At 34.4% G+C, this 22,267-nt stretch overlaps 1 protein-coding gene across 14 annotated transcripts in view; it reads right to left on the reverse strand.

Moving 5' to 3' along the window:
• LOC105214797 (collagen alpha-2(IX) chain) overlaps positions 1 to 22,267 on the reverse strand; it is a 409,572-nt gene that overhangs the window by 24,131 nt on the left and 363,174 nt on the right. For 12 of the 14 annotated variants that reach the window (XM_054230416.1, XM_054230413.1, XM_054230415.1 and 9 more), the window contains 4 exons: positions 19,128 to 19,250; positions 14,935 to 14,961; positions 8,742 to 8,756; positions 7,798 to 7,928 (listed from right to left, as the gene is read on the reverse strand). In XM_054230416.1, the coding sequence (XP_054086391.1) occupies positions 7,798 to 7,928; positions 8,742 to 8,756; positions 14,935 to 14,961; positions 19,128 to 19,250 (296 nt within the window). The remainder of the gene's footprint in view (positions 1 to 7,797; positions 7,929 to 8,741; positions 8,757 to 14,934; positions 14,962 to 19,127; positions 19,251 to 22,267) is intronic. The other 2 variants (XM_054230417.1, XM_054230418.1) reach the window with 2 other exon arrangements.

The raw sequence follows: 22,267 nt of genomic DNA on the forward strand, positions 1-22,267 counted from the left end.
AGCACCAGCAGAATATAAGCTATATATAAAAGTGTTTATGTGTCTACGTTTGTGTGTACACGACAAATGCGCCCGAGAATAAAGAAAACAATGCGAACACAAACTGTAGCATAATTTCAGGTGCTTAAGCGCAATTATTTTAATTTGATCAAACGATGATAAGGCTTTTGTTTTCGCTGTGTGCCACTTTGCCAGTTACGGTTACAGGCTGTCATGCTCACAGAAGCGCGTTTGTATGTCTTCCTTTACGCCTTGTTACATGCCACATGCCACGCGCGCAAAGCATTGTCATTGATACAAGTGCCACAAAAATAAAGTTTGTCTGTGTCCCAGTATGCCATTAATTTTGACGCTGCTGCTTCGGCTGATTGCGCTCCTCACTTGTCTTGTGTGTGGAGGGTGCTTTATTTATTGGGCTTCTACTCATTGCTTTTCATCATGACGCTCGCTTTTACTTTTATTTTCACTTCCACTTTCACCTCAGCTTGTGGCTTATGAAAATTGTTTTGCCATAATTTAAAGCTCGGTGGCATGCCACTGCTTTTGTCATGCTTATTGCCATTTAAACCATTTGAACTGAACTTTCCCACTTCCTCTCCGCTTCCCTTCCACACTTTCTATTACTTAACCGCATTCATTTTGTTCACAAATGTGGCAGCAGCTTTCGCTTTCACTTTCACTCCGGCATTGCTCGTGCGTTCGTTCATATGTTTCGAAGATTTACGATGCCACATAATCCGACTTGTGTAACCAATGCCCGCGTCCTGACCTACGCTGCCACTACTACTCCTTACGATGTCTGTTTTCTGCTTTATGTTCGGGCTTAAGTTGTAATTGCCATGGCATTTCGCTTTTATGTAGCTTTGAAGTATTTGTGTAATTCACGTTTAGTTGGAACTAACAAAAAAAAAATGTACGAACTTCAAAAAAAAAAGAGAAATAATCAAATAAATAAGTAGAAGAATGCAATTTATTCATCGGCTGGCGCTTGATTGCTTTTAGCTGATTGTTTATGACCGTTTAGTAATTTTGTGCGCGTGGATGATCCGTTATAAATTTCCGCCGCACTTGAAAGGCACAAGTGTGTGGACTCTTTGTAATTTCCGAATTAATTAAATATTTGCGCTTTTCTACATTATTTGTAATAAAAAATGTGGGATCAAACGATTTTTTATGTATGAATGAATCTATTTTAATATCGAATTACAAAAAAGTTGAAAAATTCAACTACCGTTTCGGCAAAATTTCAAAGTAGCTCTAATTCAATTGATTGTTGCTATTTTAATCTAACGGTAATATGTTTTAGTGGGATATTTATGCATGGAGGTTGTATAAGAAAATTGAATAAATGGTAAATAAGAGCCTAAGTATAATGAAAAAATGATTCTATGAGCTTTACTACTACGAAAAGTACCGTTATATAATACATGCTCTGGTTTCATATTAATTTACCTTTCACAATTTTAGATTTTAAATAGATTACTAGAAGATCATATTATAATTAAAAGCGCGCATTCTTTAGAAGAGCTTTTCCTGAGCTTTCTAAGAAGTATTGTACAAGTCTTAAGTATTTAAGAAAATAATAATTCTAGGGATCTATTAGTTGCAATAAAGTGGTTTAAATTGGGAGAGCTTATGCTTTCGACTGATCTCCGAGAAGAAGATAACCTTTCGGACAGTTATAGATAAGCTTTCAAGCTTCAAAAAGCTCCGAAAGATCGTTTTAATCCCTTTTGTACCGAAAAAGCTCCCTGAACCCAACAAAAATCTTTTTATGCGATTGATTTTATGAGGACCAATATGGTGCATTCTTAGTTATGGAAAAAAAGAACGGACTAGAAGGAGTGCAATCCCCACAACAGCCGCTTCTGCGATACCGGGATTGACTCGGATTTTCGGATCCGACGAAGGGCTGTTATTTCGGCGACGCAGACCTGTCTGGATCGGTAAGTTCTTCTAGGAATCGTTTTTTTTCCATTTTTGACCAAAGAACTTCGATAACTGAAGGAAAGAAGAGGATTTTGTATGAAAGAAAATTGTCCAAAGATAGATTAGAAGTCACGTAATTAGGGAAAGGCGAACTTTGTTGAATACAGAGAGTTCACAGGATCTTTTGGAATATACCCCACGTCAGAAGGATCTGGTTGCTGTACATGTATTCAGTATTAAACAATGATCAGTCAACCTCATGAGAGAGCAAGCCGTCTACTATTAAGCCACGAAAGTATAACTTGAAGATATTGAGACAAGAGTGCCTAGCCTTGTAGGCTAAAGAGCTTTTGAAGGTGTGAGACTATGTTATATTATCTTTACTCAGCCTATGTAGTAAATATTTTTGATTTTTTCTTAAAAATATTACCATTAAAATTGGAATATGAATATTACACTATTATATTCTATATATTACAGTTGCATCAGCCTCATATGCATAAATTTACGTTCAAATGTTGCATGATACTAAAACAGGAAAAAAGTACAGTCACGCTGACAGCACACAATTTACGAAATAAGCGAAACACTTGTTTGTTTTAATTAAATGCCAGATCACAAGAGATACGCACAGTTGGAGCAATTATTTTCAAGTGCCAAAAGAGAAAAGTAAAGTCGCGTTGTCGCTGTTGCAGCAGCAGGAGCTGTGCCAAACTGCTAAGCACTGTTGCTGTAAAGATGCGAACAGGTATGGCGATATGCGTCAAATAAGCGAGGAAAAGCGAGTAGAGCAAGCGTAGTAGTAGTGTTGCGAGTTGAAAGAGGATTGTCATCAAATGCAGGTGGCAGCTAGACGAGTAGCAGTAACGTGTTTGCGACTAATTAAAAGGTGAGTTTATGCAACACAGCCAACATGCGGCACTTAAAGGGTGTGTGTTGCTACAAGCATGTGCGCGCATGCCGAGATAGTGGCAAGATAGTTGGAACTGCAAGACGACCGACTGTGAAGTGCATTAAGTAAATGAACCCCTGTCGGTGTATATATATCTGTATATGTATATGTGAGCAAGTGACAAGTGCGTCGAAATACGTGCTGAGTGACAGGAAAGCGCCAAACCGTTGCGTATCCCTATATAACTTACGTAGTTAGCGGAAGACAACATGTTGTAGTAGCTGAAGCTGCTGCAATAACCTACACGTATATGTATCTAGCTAGGTGCAAAGCATGTTATGCAGTGTTGTAACTGAAGGCTAAATATGTAGTTATAGTTTTACGTGTGTGTGTTGTGAGAAGACAAGTTGTTCCAGCTGTTGTACGGCAGTGTCAGTTAGCCGAAGGAAAGCGCACTGACTTTGGTGCAGAAACATATGCGAGTGCAAGAAACTGAATTGCCAAGATGACAGCAGGAGATATAGTGGATTTGTTTAATCATTAGGGTGTGCCTTAAGCATTTTAACACAATTCTACAACATTTTAATGAAATTTTCACATTAATTACGTCAAAAAATACTGGCAGGTCAAAGGTCATTATACTCAATGAAGTTCCAAAAGGCTTTTAATATTATTTTTTTATAAAAATTTTAACATAGAATATATGTAGATACATTCATAGGTAAATTTAAACTATATAAATTTTTTAAATTTTTTAAAATATATTTTTTTCTTTTTTTTTATCGACGAAAATATTTTAGTATGACTTAACTTCGAATATAGTATCAGCAAGGTGGAGTTGAAGTATACTAAATTTAAAATTTTTATTTCTACATTTACGAACCACCCTAGTACATGTACAAACATCTTTAAATATCTAAATTTGTGCGCATGTATGCACCTCTCGCATTAAATTGTCTACGCATCCGGCTAGTAGTTGCGCATACGCCCCGGTGTACCAACAGCAGTAGCAGCAACCTCATACCAAGCGGCGCGGTGAGCTGCGGTGTGATGCTGTTGCAATTGCAGTAGCTACTGTATAATGTATGCAACATTTACCGTTCAACTTGACCCAAATATTTCAAATTGTTGTTGTTGCCGCATGCCAATGCATGTATGTTTGCCTGTGTTGTTGCAGTTAAATGCTGTGTGTGTGTCCTTACGGATATTCAGCTCGTGTATGCATTTATTGCTGACTGCCTTTGTTGAATTTATACTAAATTATGTAAAACAGCGCACTGCTGACGCGCTTGACTAACGGAACAATGGTTGGGCTGGGCGCGTGCAGCGGTGGTGGCAGTGCAGTGTTTAATTTTAAGAAATTATCATAAGCAGGTCGTCCCCTGCACACACCGTCGCGCACAACATTTAATATGTGTCTCGGCCGTTGGCGGCGTATGCGTAACGAAATTTCCTTACACACGTAATTGTTGCATTTGTTCTTGTTGTTGTTGTGTGCCCGGTATTTAGGTTAACATTTTTAATAAACCAAGTTAACAAGCTGCCGTGATGATGGCGCTTGAAGAAGCGTTGCCAAGACATAACTATGCAGCCAACGACCGTGAGTTGTTGCCGCTGTTTGAGTGTATGTGTGTGTGTGGCAACAGCAAATGAGATCGAGTAGACGGAAAACATGAAAGTGCTTACTTGTTCTTCTACTTGTGCTATTTGTAGCGCTATTTCGACGCTGTGGGCCATACTTGTCCTTGGCCGCTTAGCTGCATGTACGTCCTGACTACCTCAGCTGCCACGCAGAGTGGAGCGTATATGCGCCGTAGCTAATTTTAAAATATAGGTGAGTGGGTAAGTGTTGTAGCAGTGGTCAGGCAGAGCAGCAGCGCAGTAGCGCTGGTTATTATTAGTGAGTCTGCGAAGCAGCTCACTGAAGTCTAACAAAATATAAGGCGAAGCAAAGAAAGTGAAAGTAAAAGCTAAAGTAAGCAACGATGTTGCCTTGGCAACGCTTGTCTAACACACTCCTGCACATCATTAAAGTAAATACTGCAATGAAATTCACTTTTCAGTCCAGTCACCGCGCGCCGAGCACCTGTTGGCCAAGCGTACCGTTAGTTGTTAGCTGCTGGTCATAGCATTGCTTGTTTACTACAACTCATGCATTGCAAGACACAGCCACAATGGTAAGTAAACACACACACACACACATACCCGACCAAAGTCTAGCTTTGTGTGCATTTCGCTTTCTTTTCTTTCCTGCCATAATCGTAGTCTGATGTGGCAAGCGTTGTAATTGAAAATAATGAGGGTACTTGTAAACACTGCTCAACTTGTAAACTGTTTTGGCCACGTTTTCTCCAAAATTTGTTGTTGTTGTTGTTTTTTGTTTGTTTATTTGTTTACTAAGTTATTGTCAATTTGTATTTTCGTTTCCGCTGTGCTGATCGTCGTGGCTTTTACAATACAATTTGCTTGCAGAAAGGTCAAATGTGCGCTTCCGGTGTTGGAAATTAAATTTATGATGTCTTTAAGGCATTTTTGTTTAGTTTTTGTTTTTGCTGGCGTATACGCGTTGTGTTGATTTTAAAATCTCTTGTTTGTGTATTAAATTAATTAATTTTAAAGATATGCAAATAATTGTATGGAAGTTGGAGAACTTTCTTCTGACTTGGAGGCAAATCTTGTGTGAACTTGCGTTCGTATTTTACTAGCATAAGTACTAAAAGTAGATGAAATATGCATTTTAAATAATTTATATTGGATAAGTAAGTCGAGAAATCTGTTTATGGATATACTAGTTGAGAAATTTTCAAATTTTTTCGACGTTACAATATTTTCTGAATATTATGAGCAACTCCCTATAGTTAACTGTGGAATATTTTCTCTCGCTTTATTTTAGGCACTGCAAAATATTTTTATTAGGTTGGCAAATATCTTCCTTCAGCTTTTTTGCTCATTATTCAATGCTTTATAAAAATTGTACAATGATCGGATTTAGTTCAAATATGCGCCGTTTCTTTCGATAATCTTATTCCATCTACACGGCAACTTCACAATATCCCTCTCGTGGAAGCCCATCTCTTTATTTGCGAAGAACTCGGACAGCCACTGTTCACAAGCCTCTTTTGAGTTCAACTTTACACCACCAAGGATGTTCGACATGGACAGGAACAGGTGGTAATCACTTGGCTATATGGTTGGCTATATGGAGGATGCGATAAAACTTCCCATCCGAGCACCCGTAGCTTCTGACCAGACATCAACGAAGTGTGTGGTCTTGCGTTGTCCTGGCGGAACACTACACCCTTCCTGTTGGCCAATTCTGGAAGCTTCTGGTCGATCGCAGCAGATGGTAGAATTAAGCGTCTTGTCATATGGGAGCAGCTCATAGTGGATGATTCCCTTCCAATCCCACAAAACACACATCAAAACCTTCCTGGCCTATAATACCGGCTTGGCCACTGTTTGGGACGATTCACCGGCCTTCGACCACGACCGTTTTCGTTTGATATTGTCGTATGTGATCCATATTTCGTCGCCAGTCACCATCCACTTCAAAAATGAGTCCAGTTCGTTCCGTTTCACCAGCATATCGCAGGCCTTGATTCGGTCCAGAAAGTTTTTTGGGGTCAAATCATGTAGCACCCACACATCAACTCCCATCGATGGGCGATGTCACGAGATGCCACATGCCGGTCTATCGATGTTTTCCATGATTTGATTGGTATTCGTCGTCACAAGTCTTCCGTCGGCTGGCTTATCGCTTATCCATGGTGTCGTTTTCACCCTCTCCGAATCGTCGAAACCATTCCTCCGCAGTTCGAAGTGATAGAGTATCATCCCCCAAAACACCATTAATCTCACGGAACATAAGACACTATCCCTTTAATACTTCGTATCCATTTCTAATAGATACATCTTCAATTTGCCTAAAATTCATACGTCAGACTATATACTTCTTCATTAGCATTACTATCGCATAAGCGATGTCTGCCGGGTCTGAAATTGCTTTATTCGTAAGTTGATGCGCTTTATAAACACCCAGTTTAACGAAGTTCTTCTCTACCAGGTCTTTTTAATTATCATTTCATTGTTTTATCGTCCCTACGCCATTCTTAGAGTGCTTCCGTTATACGCCTGCTCTCTAATAGAGAGGATATTAGTTGGTAAAGATCTATGCCATCCAGTTGTCTTCTCTTGGCAGAAGTGTTCTTGAATAAAATTACTAATCTCTTACTATTTTCGGTATTTATGTTGGGCAACAACAACTGATCAAAAGCAAAATTTAATTTTATAACATTACTTTTCTTTTACCACCAAATATTTTGAACCGATTTACAATATATGTTCTTCACCAAGGACAAAACTACTCTCCCCTGTCTTTGATATATTATGCCAGTAATCTAACCTCATTGCTGACGTATAAAATGTTCTTAGTGTAGGGTAAAACACTTAGGGGTCTATATTGATTAATTACCTCATTCATAAGCTAATCTAATCGTATAACTTGATCTTAAAATGTAATACAAGTGAAGGTTGAAATAACCTTAATTGCTTTCTATATACCTTAAGAAGCCACGTATTTCAATGGTTATCAAGTAAAAATTGTATAAAAATAAAAAAGTAATGACTTTGTCTTTCCTATTTTTTCAGTGAAAATAATTTATGTAATTCCATTATGATTTCCATACTACTACTACTTTAATAAACCATTGAAATGTAATTATTAATGTCTCATCAAAAAACGAGGTAAACCATTATTTGCTTAATATGCTGAATAAATTTTACTAGCAACCTAATCAAATAAATTTCCACATACGAGTATGAAATATTCGATTCGATTTTGCGGTACACCAATGCAATGTTAGCAATTCAAGTGGATAAATTGCGCATTGATGCAATTAAAATGCAGACCGCGCTGCATGTGCGCTTATGATAAAAACAAACAAATGACAAATTGACAATAATAACCACACATTTACCTGGATGACAGGAAGGCTTTGAAGGTGCCCAGCAAACCGGCTCTGCGTCCCTGACGATAGCAGGCGAAATCAGCGCCGCGTATGCCCTGCAGATCGCCGACATATGGCTCGTTGAGCGCCGCAACGCGTAGCTGTATAAAGAGTAAATAATGGTAGAGAGTTAGAGGGGTGAATAGTAAAAAGTATTTTTTTTTTCAATATTTTGTTTAAATGTGCATTTGCCACTGCCAATGTGTTGTTGTGTAAATTCATTGAGAATTTATTCCTTTTTTTTTTGTTCGTTTGTGCCAATCAATTATTTAGTCAGCAGTGCATTATTTATAATGTGTATGCATAGTTGAGTGGACTAAGTGACTATGCATGTTTAAATGCTTGTTGACATGTTCATTTGCATATTTACAGTAGCACACACACAGTTGTACATATGTACATGCCCATGGGAGTGTTTTAACATTTTTTAATTGAATTTATCTGAACTATAAATGAAAATGAAAAATAAAAATACTAAAATAATTATGTATATTTGCTTATACGCGTAGATAATGCGCATTGTTAATTCTCCAGTTAATTGTCTGCTGGGGGGAAAATGGCGTATGCATCAACTGTAACCGCGCGCCACATAATTATGATCATTTGTCAAGCAATTAAAACTATGCCAACGCGCAGCAAATGAAAACAAAACGCAATTAAATTAATCTGCAACGCGCAAAATACAGCAAAAAATAAAAAAAAAATAAAATAAAAAAATAAAAGAATTACTGAAATGTTATTAAATAGTATTCGCTGCAAAAAAGTGGTTTATAAATCATAAAATGCAATTAAAGTTGTTAAATGTTGATGTGTACATTTTGAACTCTGATTGTTGTGCATTTTACTCCACGTTTTTTTCTGTATATTTTAACTGTGTTTTTTTTTGTATTGTGGCATTAATTTTTAGAACTCACCATGCGTGGATACCACTGTGCGGTCAGCAGGGGATGTCGATATTTGCGCATTTATGATTTTGTTATTTTGCGAGTTTTAAAATGTATGTATGTACATAAGTAAATGCAGCGCATTGTGACCCGTTGCACCCGAGAGCGTAGCATTTAAATTGATTGTTAATTATTTTTTAATGAATTTGCGGTTGTTTCGTTTCGTTTTTGAAAAGAGAAGAATTTCATTATTAGATAATTGTAGTTAGTTTTCATTTAAATAAGCAAATTTCATTTAGTATTTTTTTCACGGAAATATATAGCAGAAACTACAATAACAAATTGTGCAACATTTAAAAGTTTTGAGGGCATAACAGTTATAATTAAAATATGTATTAAAAAAGCGAAACATTGAAGCAAAAGCATTATATAAAGTATTTAAAAATGTGTAAAACAAGCAGAGTTAAACAAAAAGCGCACATTCAAACATTTTAAAGCAATTTATGTTATTATTAAGCGGAGTGATTTATGTGTTTGATGGTTTTTTATGAAATCAATAAATTTATTTCAAATATTTATATTATAACATTATGTACAAAGCGTAAAAATTGTGTTGATTTGCAAAAAAAAATCAGATTTTTTATTGATTCGTGTAAAAATAATAAAATGCGAAAAATTTGAAATATTTCAATTTCACATTTTTGAGTATTTATCAGAAGCACTATGGACATAGTGATTTGTTAAACCAACTCTGAGTAAACGTCAATAAATGAGATTACATTCGCCCAAAGTTAGATTTCAATAGTTACTTCCAGGTGAGGATACGCTCTAGACGAGAATGGAGAATGGGCATAAGAGGGGAGGAAGTACTATGTAAGTCTATACCGCCGTGTCCAAAACGGACTGCGCAGTAGGCACGCGAGTATATTCCGATGATCTGGACATTGCTCTCGGCTAGCATCTTCCTAGCGGGAGTACTGGGCATAAAGAAGGCCTGCGAAGCTCTATTGAATAAAACAACACGGATAGCCAGCCGGCACTACTGGGTGGTCGTCGCCCATGACTAATGCCAACATAGTCCTTAACTGCAAGAAGGCACTGAGCTCACTAGAAGACAAGCTTCACCTGGACGCAGGTCCTGGCTTCCCGAACGCAGGAACATTTTCGGCAACGAAAAAGCAGACGGCAAAGGTAGGAGCTTTTCTAAATGAATCCGAGGCGAAGGCTGGATACACAAAAAGGCTTTAGGGTGCCGCATGATTTGACGCAAAAAACCCTTATGGACTGACGAAAAATGGATCACATACGACAATATCAAGCGAAAACAGTCGTGGTCGAAGCCGGTATTGACAACTGGACCGCTTGAAGCAGGCGATCGACCACAAGGGTCCAGAATTGGCCAACTGGAAGGGTGTAGTGTTCCACCAGGGCAACGCCACACACCACACACTTCGTTGATGACTCGTCAGAAGCTACGGGAGCTCGGATGGGAGGTTTTATCGCATCCACCATATAGTCCGGACAAAGCGTCAAGTGATTACCACCTGTTCCTGTCCATGGCGAACACCCTTGGTGGTGTAAAGTTGAACTCAGAAGGCTTGTGAAAAGTGGAGTGGAGACAGATTATCAAACAAAACGTCGCATATTTGAACTAAATCCGATCACTGTAACACTTTTTATAAAACATTGAATAAAGAGCAAAAAAGCGGAATGGAGATATTTGCCAACCTAATATATTGAACGAAATCTGTTTAATAAATAAAACACTCCATTACTCTGAGGACAGTTCTGGCATCTTCTCTTATTAAAAAAAAAGCAATATCATTTTTAGTTTTTTCGATAGTTAATATTTAATTCCTAAGGACTATAAGACGAACTTTTGGAAGTAAATCTGGTTCGCCTCTCTTTAGCTATTCAGACAACTGCAACGACACTCATAAAATATAAAAAATGAAAGAGGTTTTGTGTGATTGGTTTCAAATAGAGACTCTAACTTATATATGACAAAACAGTGGATACTGTATTGCAAAAAAAAAATATTGAACATTTTTTTGTTAATTCTTTGCATTAAAATGTGTTAAATAACATTAAAATTAATTGATTTTTAATAAATTATATTCCAGCTTTGGAAATTCATACAAAAAATTCCACATTTTCATGCAAAAATTTAAGAATCTTACAGTAACAATAATTTAATGTGTGCACAGTAAGCTCAAATATACTTAAATTCCAATCAAACGAACACATAAACCAACCGCATATGCGCTTTTGGTTGATTCACACATTTATGTAATCAATCAAAAGTGCAATTGTTGTAATTAAAATCTTGTTTACGCATTTAATTTGCTGTCAGTTTGTGACACGAATTATTTAAATGTACACATACGAGTATAAGTGAATATGTAAATAAATATGGTCATTATTTTCGCGTCATTACGCATAGCAGCCAACACAAGGGCGTTATGTGAATCAAAAGCAAATACAACAAAACATACATACATATGTATGTGCTTATATTATAATTGAATACGATTTGTCAATTGGAGTTCTGCTGAGTTATGAAATAGCATGTTTTCATATTGCCACGCCACTTGCTGTGAATATTATTTTTATGCTGCTACATAAGCAATGTCTCAACTCCCGAGGGCTACTAATCAATCTAACTTGAACTGTCAGAAACAAACATTTGCAGGTGTACCAGCGGCAATTGACCAGTTGCGCGCTGCTGGAGATGCTGCAAACGGAAGAGCAACGCAGCGAGAAAGTAGCAAATAAATAACAAATATTTATGATGATAACATGCAGCGTAGGTTGGTGGTGTGTGGATTCTGGCGAAAATAACTGATTATTTCATAATTCCAAGATAAATGCCGAAAATGTTGCGTATACGTCAAGTACGACACACATGCATGCTAGTGGTGTGTGTAGGTGGGCGAGTAAAGCTAGCCAATTGGACAAATAACTCTATCGGCGCTTGTATAAATATTTATTTATTTATTTATCTTACATATGTAGGAGGCAGCACATAACTGTATATATGTATGTGAAATACATGTGGCCGCTGTGGCGTGTAAATGTATGCGGTAGCTTACAGCTGAAATATGTTTGATTTATATGCGTTGAATATTGTGAAATATGTCACATGTCAACTTGATTGAAATTGTCAATTTTTTGGTTGTTAACGGCAGGTTGGCGCACAGCTGAGTGCAGGAAAAAATATGCGTTTGCAATTGCAAATGGTTTGTAATAAAATATGTATATATATGAGTGCCTGAGTGTATACTACGAAAATATTGCTTCACACTGATTTTTAAAGGTTCTTTATTAACATTAACAAACAAAAATAATATAAAAAATAAAAAAAAATATTTTCTTGTGTCTAACAAAAGATCGAGATTCCCAAATGCTTAAACTTACTTCTACAAAACTTCTAATTTTAAGTACCGTAAAACTTTTTAGCTTGCAGATTTCTCAAATAAACCTTTACTGGTGAAGCTACTAACCTTTGCCACTGGTTTCTAATGATGTAGGCTGTACACCTATAGATACTTAATCACTTGTGTTTCAAGATAATATTATGCCGCTTAGCGAACAATACACACGCGTTGTCTGTATGACCTTAAAAAATGTAGCTTTTGTAATATAGAATGCGCGCGTTGTATTAATGTCAGTGAATGACTCGCATTTTTCATAATTTTTTTTTCGCGCTCCGTCACATTACAACAAGTCGTGGTGTCAATGCGTGTGCGTGCATACATAATGCGCCAGCGACAGTGACATGCAATACAACAACATTTAAACATACATATTTCATTTACATATTATTTTTAGTGGCGATATCTTGCATTACAATGGAAAATGAAAAAAGCAAATACACAAAATGAATCTGTTCTAAGTGGAGCTAAAAATAATGGCAGCTCGTATGCGTGGCCTCTCTAACAAACACACACACAGCAGCACTTTAAGTGTACCGTTACAAACGTATGTATCTATGTATGTGTGTGCCTTTGTGTTGGCATAAAGAAATAAACTTAAAATGTCTACGCATTTTATTTACGATGACAGTTAAAATCGCAACCTACACGGCGTATACGTAACGCCAAGCCGTCAAGGCGCACGCATCGCATAAAATTTTATTAGAAAATTTACGCTTTGGGTGTGTAAATCCGCTGAAAAATTGTAAAAATTGCAGAGTAGTATAAAAAATAGGAAGAAAGAAAAAAACTGAAAAGTGCCGGAAAATAGCGGCAATGCTATAATGCGTTATTTTAAGTGTAAAATAACGGTATGCTTGATACATAGCTGATGTTCACGCACTTTTGAACGCATTTAAATTTCAGCTTTTTATATTTATATAAGTGTGCTGCGTGGATACTAAGCGTTTAAGTGCAAATGTCATTGCGACGTGATTTGACTTTTTCGCATTTTTCGTTTGTTTTTCATTTTGTTGGTGTGTATGTATACATATTGTTAATTTTATAAAAGCTTTGGCTGCTTAATACGTAGATGTTTGACATTTAAAGGTGGATTAGAGGCGTGTGTATTACTTAAAATGCTCATTATTGAACATCTGGTTAGAGAATTATTTTTATTATTATTGCAATTACTATAAAATACATATAGAGGGAGTGAGAAATAATTTAATTATAATTTGAAATTATTTATTTCTGTATTTAGCCTATTAATTTCACAAAATAACGGCTTTATTAAGAGACTTGCAAATTTTGCTTTTATTCGATTTTTGCTTGTTTACTTTAGGAAAGATTTACCGTTAATTCGAAAATTAATTTAATTTAATTTAATTTATTTTAATTTAATTTAATTTAATTTATTTTATTTTATTCTAATTTAATTTAATTTAATTTAATTTAATTTAATGTAATTTAATTTTATTTAATTCAATTTATTTAATTGAAATCGGCACCTCCTAGCAATAAACAATATTTTTGGACTTTTGTGATTTTTCAGAACCTCTCTTGTGACATATGCTTTTAAAATAACGGTTTTAAATTTCACTCTCCTATCTTAATTACAATTGAAAAATTTTAAAGCAAAATTTCAATGCTTTTATATTGGCCCATAAATACCTCTAGCACCCTGCTTGACGCTATGAGCGCTATTAAATCGCACGCGGAAGCATCATTTAAAATAAATGCAGTTTTTTATGTCAACCCCATTCACCGAAGGCAACAAAATTTTGCATGCACTAAAAGAAAAAAAAATCATTTTAATTTGATTCGCACAGCATTTATTGCTTAATACCGTTGAGTGACAATCGACACGAGCATTTAACTAAAGAGTGCCAAGTGGAATATCAAAATACACACACAAACACACATATTGATATATATGCATGTATGTGTGCATATGCGTACGCTTGCACCTGCGGTATAACGGTAAAAGCGCACAACGCCACAACGCATAAAAATCGCAACACATTGACTGTAACAAATGCATAAAAAAGAGATATAACAAGAATTAAATAAAATCAACGCGAAATTGCATTACATGCGACATATAAAAGTAGTTGCATGCGGAAGAGCAGAGAGAATGGTATGAAAATAAAAAATTGTACAGAACATTCGACATCGACGTTCGTCCTTTTATTGGGTGCTCTGCTGGTACAAGCGTAAATGTGGGCGTGTCCATGAATTTCTATTAAAGAGTATGCAGTTAACGGGAACTAACGTGTACAGTTATTGGTAAACTTTGCCATTTTGCATGTATGTGTGTATGTGTGAAAGCGGAAATGACAACGCAACACAACTATATGGTGAATAAGATTATATATATTACTCATACGCCATGGTGGCTCTCGTATAAACGAAAGATAGCTGATGAAAAAAAAGCTCATGTTATTGGCATGCAAGCTGCTGTGCATCAAATTCAAATTATTTGATGGCATTAAAAGTGTTGCGAAAGTAATTGCATATATGTGATTTGTGCTGAAAATAATAATTTGTTTGTGTGAAGGTGCAGAAAAAATCTATTTGATTGACGTGATTACTTCCTATTTTTCTTCTTGATTGTAGCATTTTAGTATTATAATGTGCTAAAATATTGTCTAGCGCAACTATAACATGCAAACTAAGCAGCAATTTAAGCAAATATAAAAACAACAACAGCAACTTCTACTGCAAAAAAATAACAAAAAAATTTAGCAAATTTAAAGTTTTTAATATTTTAAAATATTTTGCATTCATTGCACTGAGCTTATATTTACCGTTTCATACTCTGGCGCCGTTGTAAACTGCAAATGCCGCGAGTTATATAATAATATAATATTTTTAATATTTTTGTTTTAATTATAACGTATTTATGCTAGCATTTATAGTGTTTTATTATAAATTTTGATAATTATTTTTGTATATTTTGGAATGTAATTTGAGTTGATTTTGTATTGAAACGTGTGATTTCGTAGTTTTGAGTTACAGTGTTTTTTATATATTTTTGCTTTGTTCTATATATGCTTGTTTTTGTTGCTGTTGTTGTTTAGTTTTTGTTTGTTTCATGCTACAAATTATTAAAATTGTACTAAGCTGTATTTCAAATGAAATTGAAAATTAATTTATTTCAAAATACACTTTTAGTAAAATAAAATCAAAATTAAAAAAATCGTAGTTTATATATGGAAATAAATTGCTTGAAAAATAGAAAAAGTAGGCTCCAGCGAGTTACTATGAATTGTTATTAATTTTATCAAAATGACTTTAGAAAAAAAATGTAGTACACAATTTTAATGAAATTAAAAAAAAACAGTTGGAAAAAATCATTTGTAAGAGAATCCGTTTTGAGTTATTTTGCACTACTACCTCAACTTTCATTTGACATCTTAAAAAAATCTATCAGCATCTACTACCATTTGCAGTGAAGAAACCATACAACAAAAGGTTCAACTAACATCCATAAAGTAAAAAGAAAGTGATTTGCCTGAGCGCGTAGAGAAATTTTACGGTACTCATTGTACATGAAATTTTAATGTGTGCAGAAGCAACAAAGCAAAGAAGGGACATACGCAACTGCCGTAGTAGACACCAGAAAAGACCCGCATCAAAAAAATAAAAAAAAAATAAATGCGACGCAGCTCGTCCAGTGAAAGCTAGTGAAAAATAACATTTGATGGCTTGATTGGGTAAAGCAGAGCGACTACAATAAAGGATAATGGTTTTGTTAGACATGAGAGGCAAGTGTTTGCACAGCAGTGTAGGTAATACAATGAGGAGAGTGCTGTAAGTGGCTTGATTGGATTTCTCCGCAACATACACACAAACACACAGGTGCATATTTGAGCACGCCTCGTTGGTGTGCATGTGTTTGTCTTGCCTCCAGCCAAACATTTGAGGTGAATAAATTTTGCATTGAATTAAATTAACCGAACTCAAATTGAGCGCAAACAAGTTTCAATTTGGTTTGAACACCATTTTTACACACTTAACTGTGTTACTATATAGGGATAAACTGCAGCTGCGACGGCATTTGACTGCTGTGGGGAAGAGCTTACATCCTTATGTGTGTGTAAACTAGCTAGCTATTTTTCTGTTACTCAATTCTTGCCTTCTCACCTATGCGATTTAGCATTGACACCCACCTGTGACCTGAATTGGGCAGATTTCCCTAACCATATTCTACAACTGTTGGTGTATATGTGGATGTATCATGTGATCCTAGAAGTCTGCTGTATAAGATTTTGGTTTCACTTCAAACTCATTGCTGCTTTTCTACTTCAGTTCAGTCGTCAGTATGTTTTTCTTTAGTTGCTCTATGCAAATGGGTATTTGGGGAGTATGTATTTACGAATAAGGGAACTGATGCACTCAGATTCACATACAATAATATAGCAAGTAATTTGTATAAAAATTGCTGATGTTTCTAAAAATATTCTGATTTATGTTGAAAATTTTTAATTGAAATTTCATGAATTAGTTTTGAAAAAAATTTGTTTTGCCAAATATTTTCACCAAATTTATACTTTCCTTTTTGCTTAAAATTTTTATTATTTTAATATTTTCACATCCTTCATTGCTTATACTCCACCCAAACCACTAGCATCCTGAGATTTGACGAGCCTAAATTTTAAAGTGGCAATTTCAACGGATTTTTTCACTCTATCCGCTATCTCACTCTCAAAATTAGTTACCTATGCACATTACTATCCCTATACTTAAATACGCTCTATGTAGACATCGCACACATGCTGGTCTAGATAGCGCCACTGTTGACAATATTCAATTCAATTTTTTTCCCAAAGGTTTTCTTCTTTTTTTGCTTTCTCCTTTTTTATTGTTGTCACATTACGTTTTATGCTACGTCCATTCAATTCTCTCATTTGCGGTTTAACCTTTTGACCTATTAAAATAAATTAGTATGGATTTGATTATACTCGTGCTCGTGTGTGTGGAAGGCGCAGCTTATGCATGTGTGTGCGCTGGGATTTGGAGAATTTAATTAGCACACAGTCAAAGTTTACTGCTTTTGTCGTACTTAAAGGTAATTTAGTAGCATGACCCTTGACATGCCGATAGGTAATTGCATGTTTTTCCAACGGAGTAGCAATTTTCAATTCTTAAACAGGTTTAGTAAAAAGTGTGGGCACTACGATGAAAGCATTAAATTATGGCTTCACTACGGAAACTTCAATAATACACATATTTATGTGGTGAATTATATGGTAAGTCGTTTTAAGGCAACATTTAAATATGTGTAAATGTGAATAATAGTTTCAATAAATATAATTCTAATCTTCACGTACAATGTTTCCCACTTCTAGCACCTTTAACTAATTTCAACGTAAGGGTCAATAACAACATTAATTTATTTTATCTTAAAGAAAAAATCTAGAAGAAAGGAGAAGAGCGATAATAATAACTCTTCATTTTATACTTTTTCAAATAGTCTTCCGTGTATCTAAAACTTTATTTGAATGCCATAGTACCAGTAAAACTTTTGAAATTTTAAATTCGCAAAATCTTGCATAAATTTGGTTTACTTAATTACACCAAAAAGCATAAATTATGGTGAATAAGAACCAACGGAGAACTACTTCTTTAGCAAAACTAATACTACGCAAACGAAAATACGTTTATAAAAAAATGCTTTTAAGAATAAAAATATTAAAATACGAGACAAGGCGAAAATGTAAAAAATGAAATTAATAAAGCTCTATGGAAGGTTTTTTTTGAACAAATAGCAAAATAATAATAGCAAAATAGCGAGGGGATAAGAGAAAGTTTAAATATATATTTGCAAAATAAACTGAAAACAAAAATGAAAATAAAGAGAAGAGAAATTTTCAAATCGACTTAACGAATTTATAGCGGAACTTATAGTTTTGCATGCAAACTTATTTTCATTTAAAAGCGAAGTAAATGAAAGGAGTAGAAAAAAGTAAATTTCGTCAGGTTCAAAAGGAGGAAATAAAATAAAATAAAATAAAATAAAATAAAATAAAATAAAATAAAATAAAATAAAATAAAATAAAATAAAATAAAATAAAATAAAATAAAATAAAATAAAATAAAATAAAATAAAATAAAATAAAATAAAATAAAATAAAATAAAATAAAATAAAATAAAATAAAATAAAATAAAATAAAATAAAGTGAAATGAAATAAAATAAAGTGAAATGAAATAAAATAAAATAAAATAAAATAAAATAAAATAAAATAAAATAAAATAAAATAAAATAAAATAAAATAAAATAAAATAAAATAAAATAAAATAAAATAAAATAAAATAAAATAAAATAAAATAAAATAAAATAAAATAAAATAAAATAAAATAAAATAAAATAAAATAAAATAAAATAAAATAAAATAAAATAAAATAAAATAAAATAAAATAAAATAAAATAAAATAAAATAAAATAAAATAAAATAAAATAAAATAAAATAAAATAAAATAAAATTAAATTAAATATTAAATTAATAAAATTTTAAAAAAGTAAATTTGTTTTATTTATATTGAGTGATAGTGATTATGATGAGTTGTGTGCTTGGCTTGGGAGGCGTAATCTCTTTGGTCAATACTTCGGTGTAATGCAATAGTTTCCATGTGGTGGTGTAGTGGTAAGCATGGGTGAGTAGTAGAAGGGTATGGTTTATAAGTATATTTAAGTGAGGTTATGTACATTTTATTTGTATATATCTATCATAGTATATGAAATTTTTTTATTGACATTAAAAAATATATAATACTAATTGTGTTTTACAAAAGTTTCTGAGGGTTTCAGCTATCGTGTAGCACAAGTCAATCTCATGCTTTGAGTTCTTTGGCAAGTGTCACATTATGATTTACAAAGGTAAATAAATTTTATATTATCAACACAACTATTAGCACTTCAAACTAAAAATATGTCATTAAAATACACAAATTATTTACACACACAAAGCGCGCATTTCATTTGATTTTCAACTTACCGTTGGCGTATTTAAGAGCGGCGGCAGATTATTGAGCAGATTCGATGATTGTATATCAACGCGCACCGGCGGTGCCACTGTAGTCGGTGGGGCGGGTGTGGCAATGGGCACCAAAGTGCCAAGCTGTAAGAAACGGTGAGAGAGAGAGAGAGAAAGAATAGCATTAGAGAGTGTCAAAATGAGATTTTGCAAAAACAAATATTAATAAATTCATTTATAAAATATGTAAATGCGCTTGAGGCGCACGCTTATACGCTTAGCAGTTGAATTTGTGTATACGGTTGAGTGCCGTACATCGCGTGACTAATGCTGAGTAATGTTTATACGCTCGCTTGATTATGCTCACAAGTACATATACATTTATATGGTGGCACGCTCGCGTTTTAAAAATTATGCAATAATAAATTTGTGATTAAATTGTGCATACATTTTAATAATTCCGTACGCAAATGTAGGCACCATACGTTGATATAGTATATAGCATGAAAGTAAATATGTGTGAAAGCGCGCATTCGTGAGAAGGAGACAACAATTTAAATTCATTGTGAGTGTATAAAAATAAACAAAAATAAAAAAAATACCAAATAAATTTTTATGTGATTCACATATAGTATAAATATCACTTGATGTGAAAAATATAAAAATAATCTTCATTCCCAGTAGAGAGAATTACATTCGCGAACACTATATTTTATTATCATAATATAATTATAATAATATTGGAGTACTCCAACAAGTGTTCTTTTGTAATGGTAAAATGGACCAACTCACAAGTATTTAGTTTTTTTATAAATATCCAGCACAAGATCTTTATATTTTAGACCTATACTATATACTGTTGATGTGTTTAAAATTTATTGGAGAATATTTTTGTCGAATATATATTAGGTTGGTAAATATCCCCATCTCCCTTCCGCTTTGTGTGTTACAGTGATCCGATTTAGTTCAAATATACGCCGTTTCGTTCGATATTCTTCATAATATCCCCTTCATAGAAGCTCCTCTCCTTATTTGCGAAGAACTCGGACAGACACTTTTCACAATCCTCTTTTGAGTTCAACTTTACACCACCAAGGGCGTTCGCCATGGACAGGAACAGGTGGTAATCACTTGGCGCTAAGTCCGAGCTATATGGTGGATGCGATAAAGCATCCCATTCGAGCTCCCGTAACTTCTTCAACGAAGTGTGTGGTCTGGCGTTGTCCTGGTGGAATACTACACCCTTCCTGTTGACCAATTCTGGACGTTTCTGGGCGATCGCCTGCTTCAAGCGGACGAGTTGTTCGCAGAAGATGGTAAAATAAAGCGTTTGGCCGTATGGGAGCAGCTCATATTGGGTGATTCCCTTCCAATCTCACCAAACAGATAGCAAAACCTTCTTGGCCGTGAATTCCGGCTTGGCCACTGTTTAGGACGCTTCACCGGTCTTCGATCACGACCGTTTTCTCTTGATATTATCGTATGTGATCAATTTTTCTTCGCCAGTCACCATCCGCTTCAAAAATGGGTGGGCGAATTTCGGAGTTAGTGAACTCCATGTTTACACGTATATAACTGTTGAACGCAATAACCAAATCATGCATCGCGTCGTTTTGTAGGTTATGTCAAGAACTTTCAAAGATATATAGTATTACCAGATACGAGCTCTGTAGCGCTTTATACATAGCCGCGAAATTCAAAAGACAGATTCTAACCATAATTTTTGATTTTAGTTATGCGCTTCTGATTTGTTTAGAAAGTTTCATTAATTTCCCATAAATTAATTAATAGAACCCTCTAAAAAGTAAGACCAATTTTATTTTATTCACTGGGTAATTCTACTAGTTGTTGTTGTCGCAACAATTATGAAAAATATAATGCAACTCCTGCTTTTGCGGCTTTTGAACATAAATTTTATTATGAGCAAAGCGCTTAGTTTAACTGCACCAGATAAATGCAAATAAATTATATTTTAGCTGCTATTATTATGCGGTTACTGTGCCGTTGTCTAAATGTAAATGCACACACATGTATATGTATGCCACTTTGGTTGAGGGTTTGTTAAAATGCAGCAGCCAATTTGAATTCAATATGCGCCGCTGAGTTAGTATTTAACCAAAACACATATCACATATTTCAGAACGCAGAAAAAAACAACAAAAAAAAAAAGAAAAATGTTTTATGACTACAAACACAATCGTTAGATAATAGCAGCGGATGGCAAATTTATAACTGCGCGCATATGAGACACGGTGTTGGCGGCGGCACAGCGCAGCACAGGAAATGTTTTTGTTTATGAGTTCTACTGCTTTCGGTTGCTGCTTGTAATTGTTCAAATGATTAATCGTAGTTATGCGTTTAGCGGTATGCAGTATTTTTGCTTTTTTGGCGAAATAGTAGCGCCTTTTGTTTGTGCGCATCATATTTGCTTGCAAAATAAATGTTTATTTGTGCTACTCGTCTTATGTTTTTTTATATTCATACATGTGTCTGTACTTAAGCAGCGTTTACGATTTTTTTTTGGGTAGAAATTTATTTTTACAACATATTAAGCTGTGCGCATGATGGAGCACCATGTTGCAAATGATAAATCACTTGAGTCTACATAAATATTAATACCAAAAATAAATAGTAGATGAACACCTTTTATTTAAGAATTATTATTAACATTCGCTGGATTTGACAGCAAAAGGTGCTGAAAGAGTATTTAAAGACGAGGCTAAAAGCTGTGAACTTCTTTTTATTTTAGACAATTTTTTCAAGAAGCGAGTGTTAGGTTGTGTATATGTGCTGAGACTGTGGGTGTCTAGTGGTTATGACTGCATTAGAGTGTTTCATACAGTTTGTTGTTAAAGAGTTGTAAATATTATATTTAGGAGGTCTGGATTATGATATGTTCAAACAAATCTAACTCCTTAACCTTCTATTTAAACAAAATATACGTACATACACTTCTACTTCTCCATATATCGGCTTGACAGCTTAATCGTTATCAAGCAAGCGGAAAACTTAGTAAAACTTCAGTTGCCGTTGTGAGCACAAAATATATGTGTTAAAGATGTCTAAGAAAAGCTTGTCTATTTTTTAGCAGAATGTGTGTAGAGATAATAAATGATTTTCGGCATCACCTGTGCTCATCACATGTCACACATTGAATGACT

Source organism: Zeugodacus cucurbitae, chromosome 4 (genome assembly GCF_028554725.1).
Source record: "Zeugodacus cucurbitae isolate PBARC_wt_2022May chromosome 4, idZeuCucr1.2, whole genome shotgun sequence".
Classification (NCBI taxonomy): Eukaryota; Metazoa; Arthropoda; class Insecta; order Diptera; family Tephritidae; genus Zeugodacus; species Zeugodacus cucurbitae.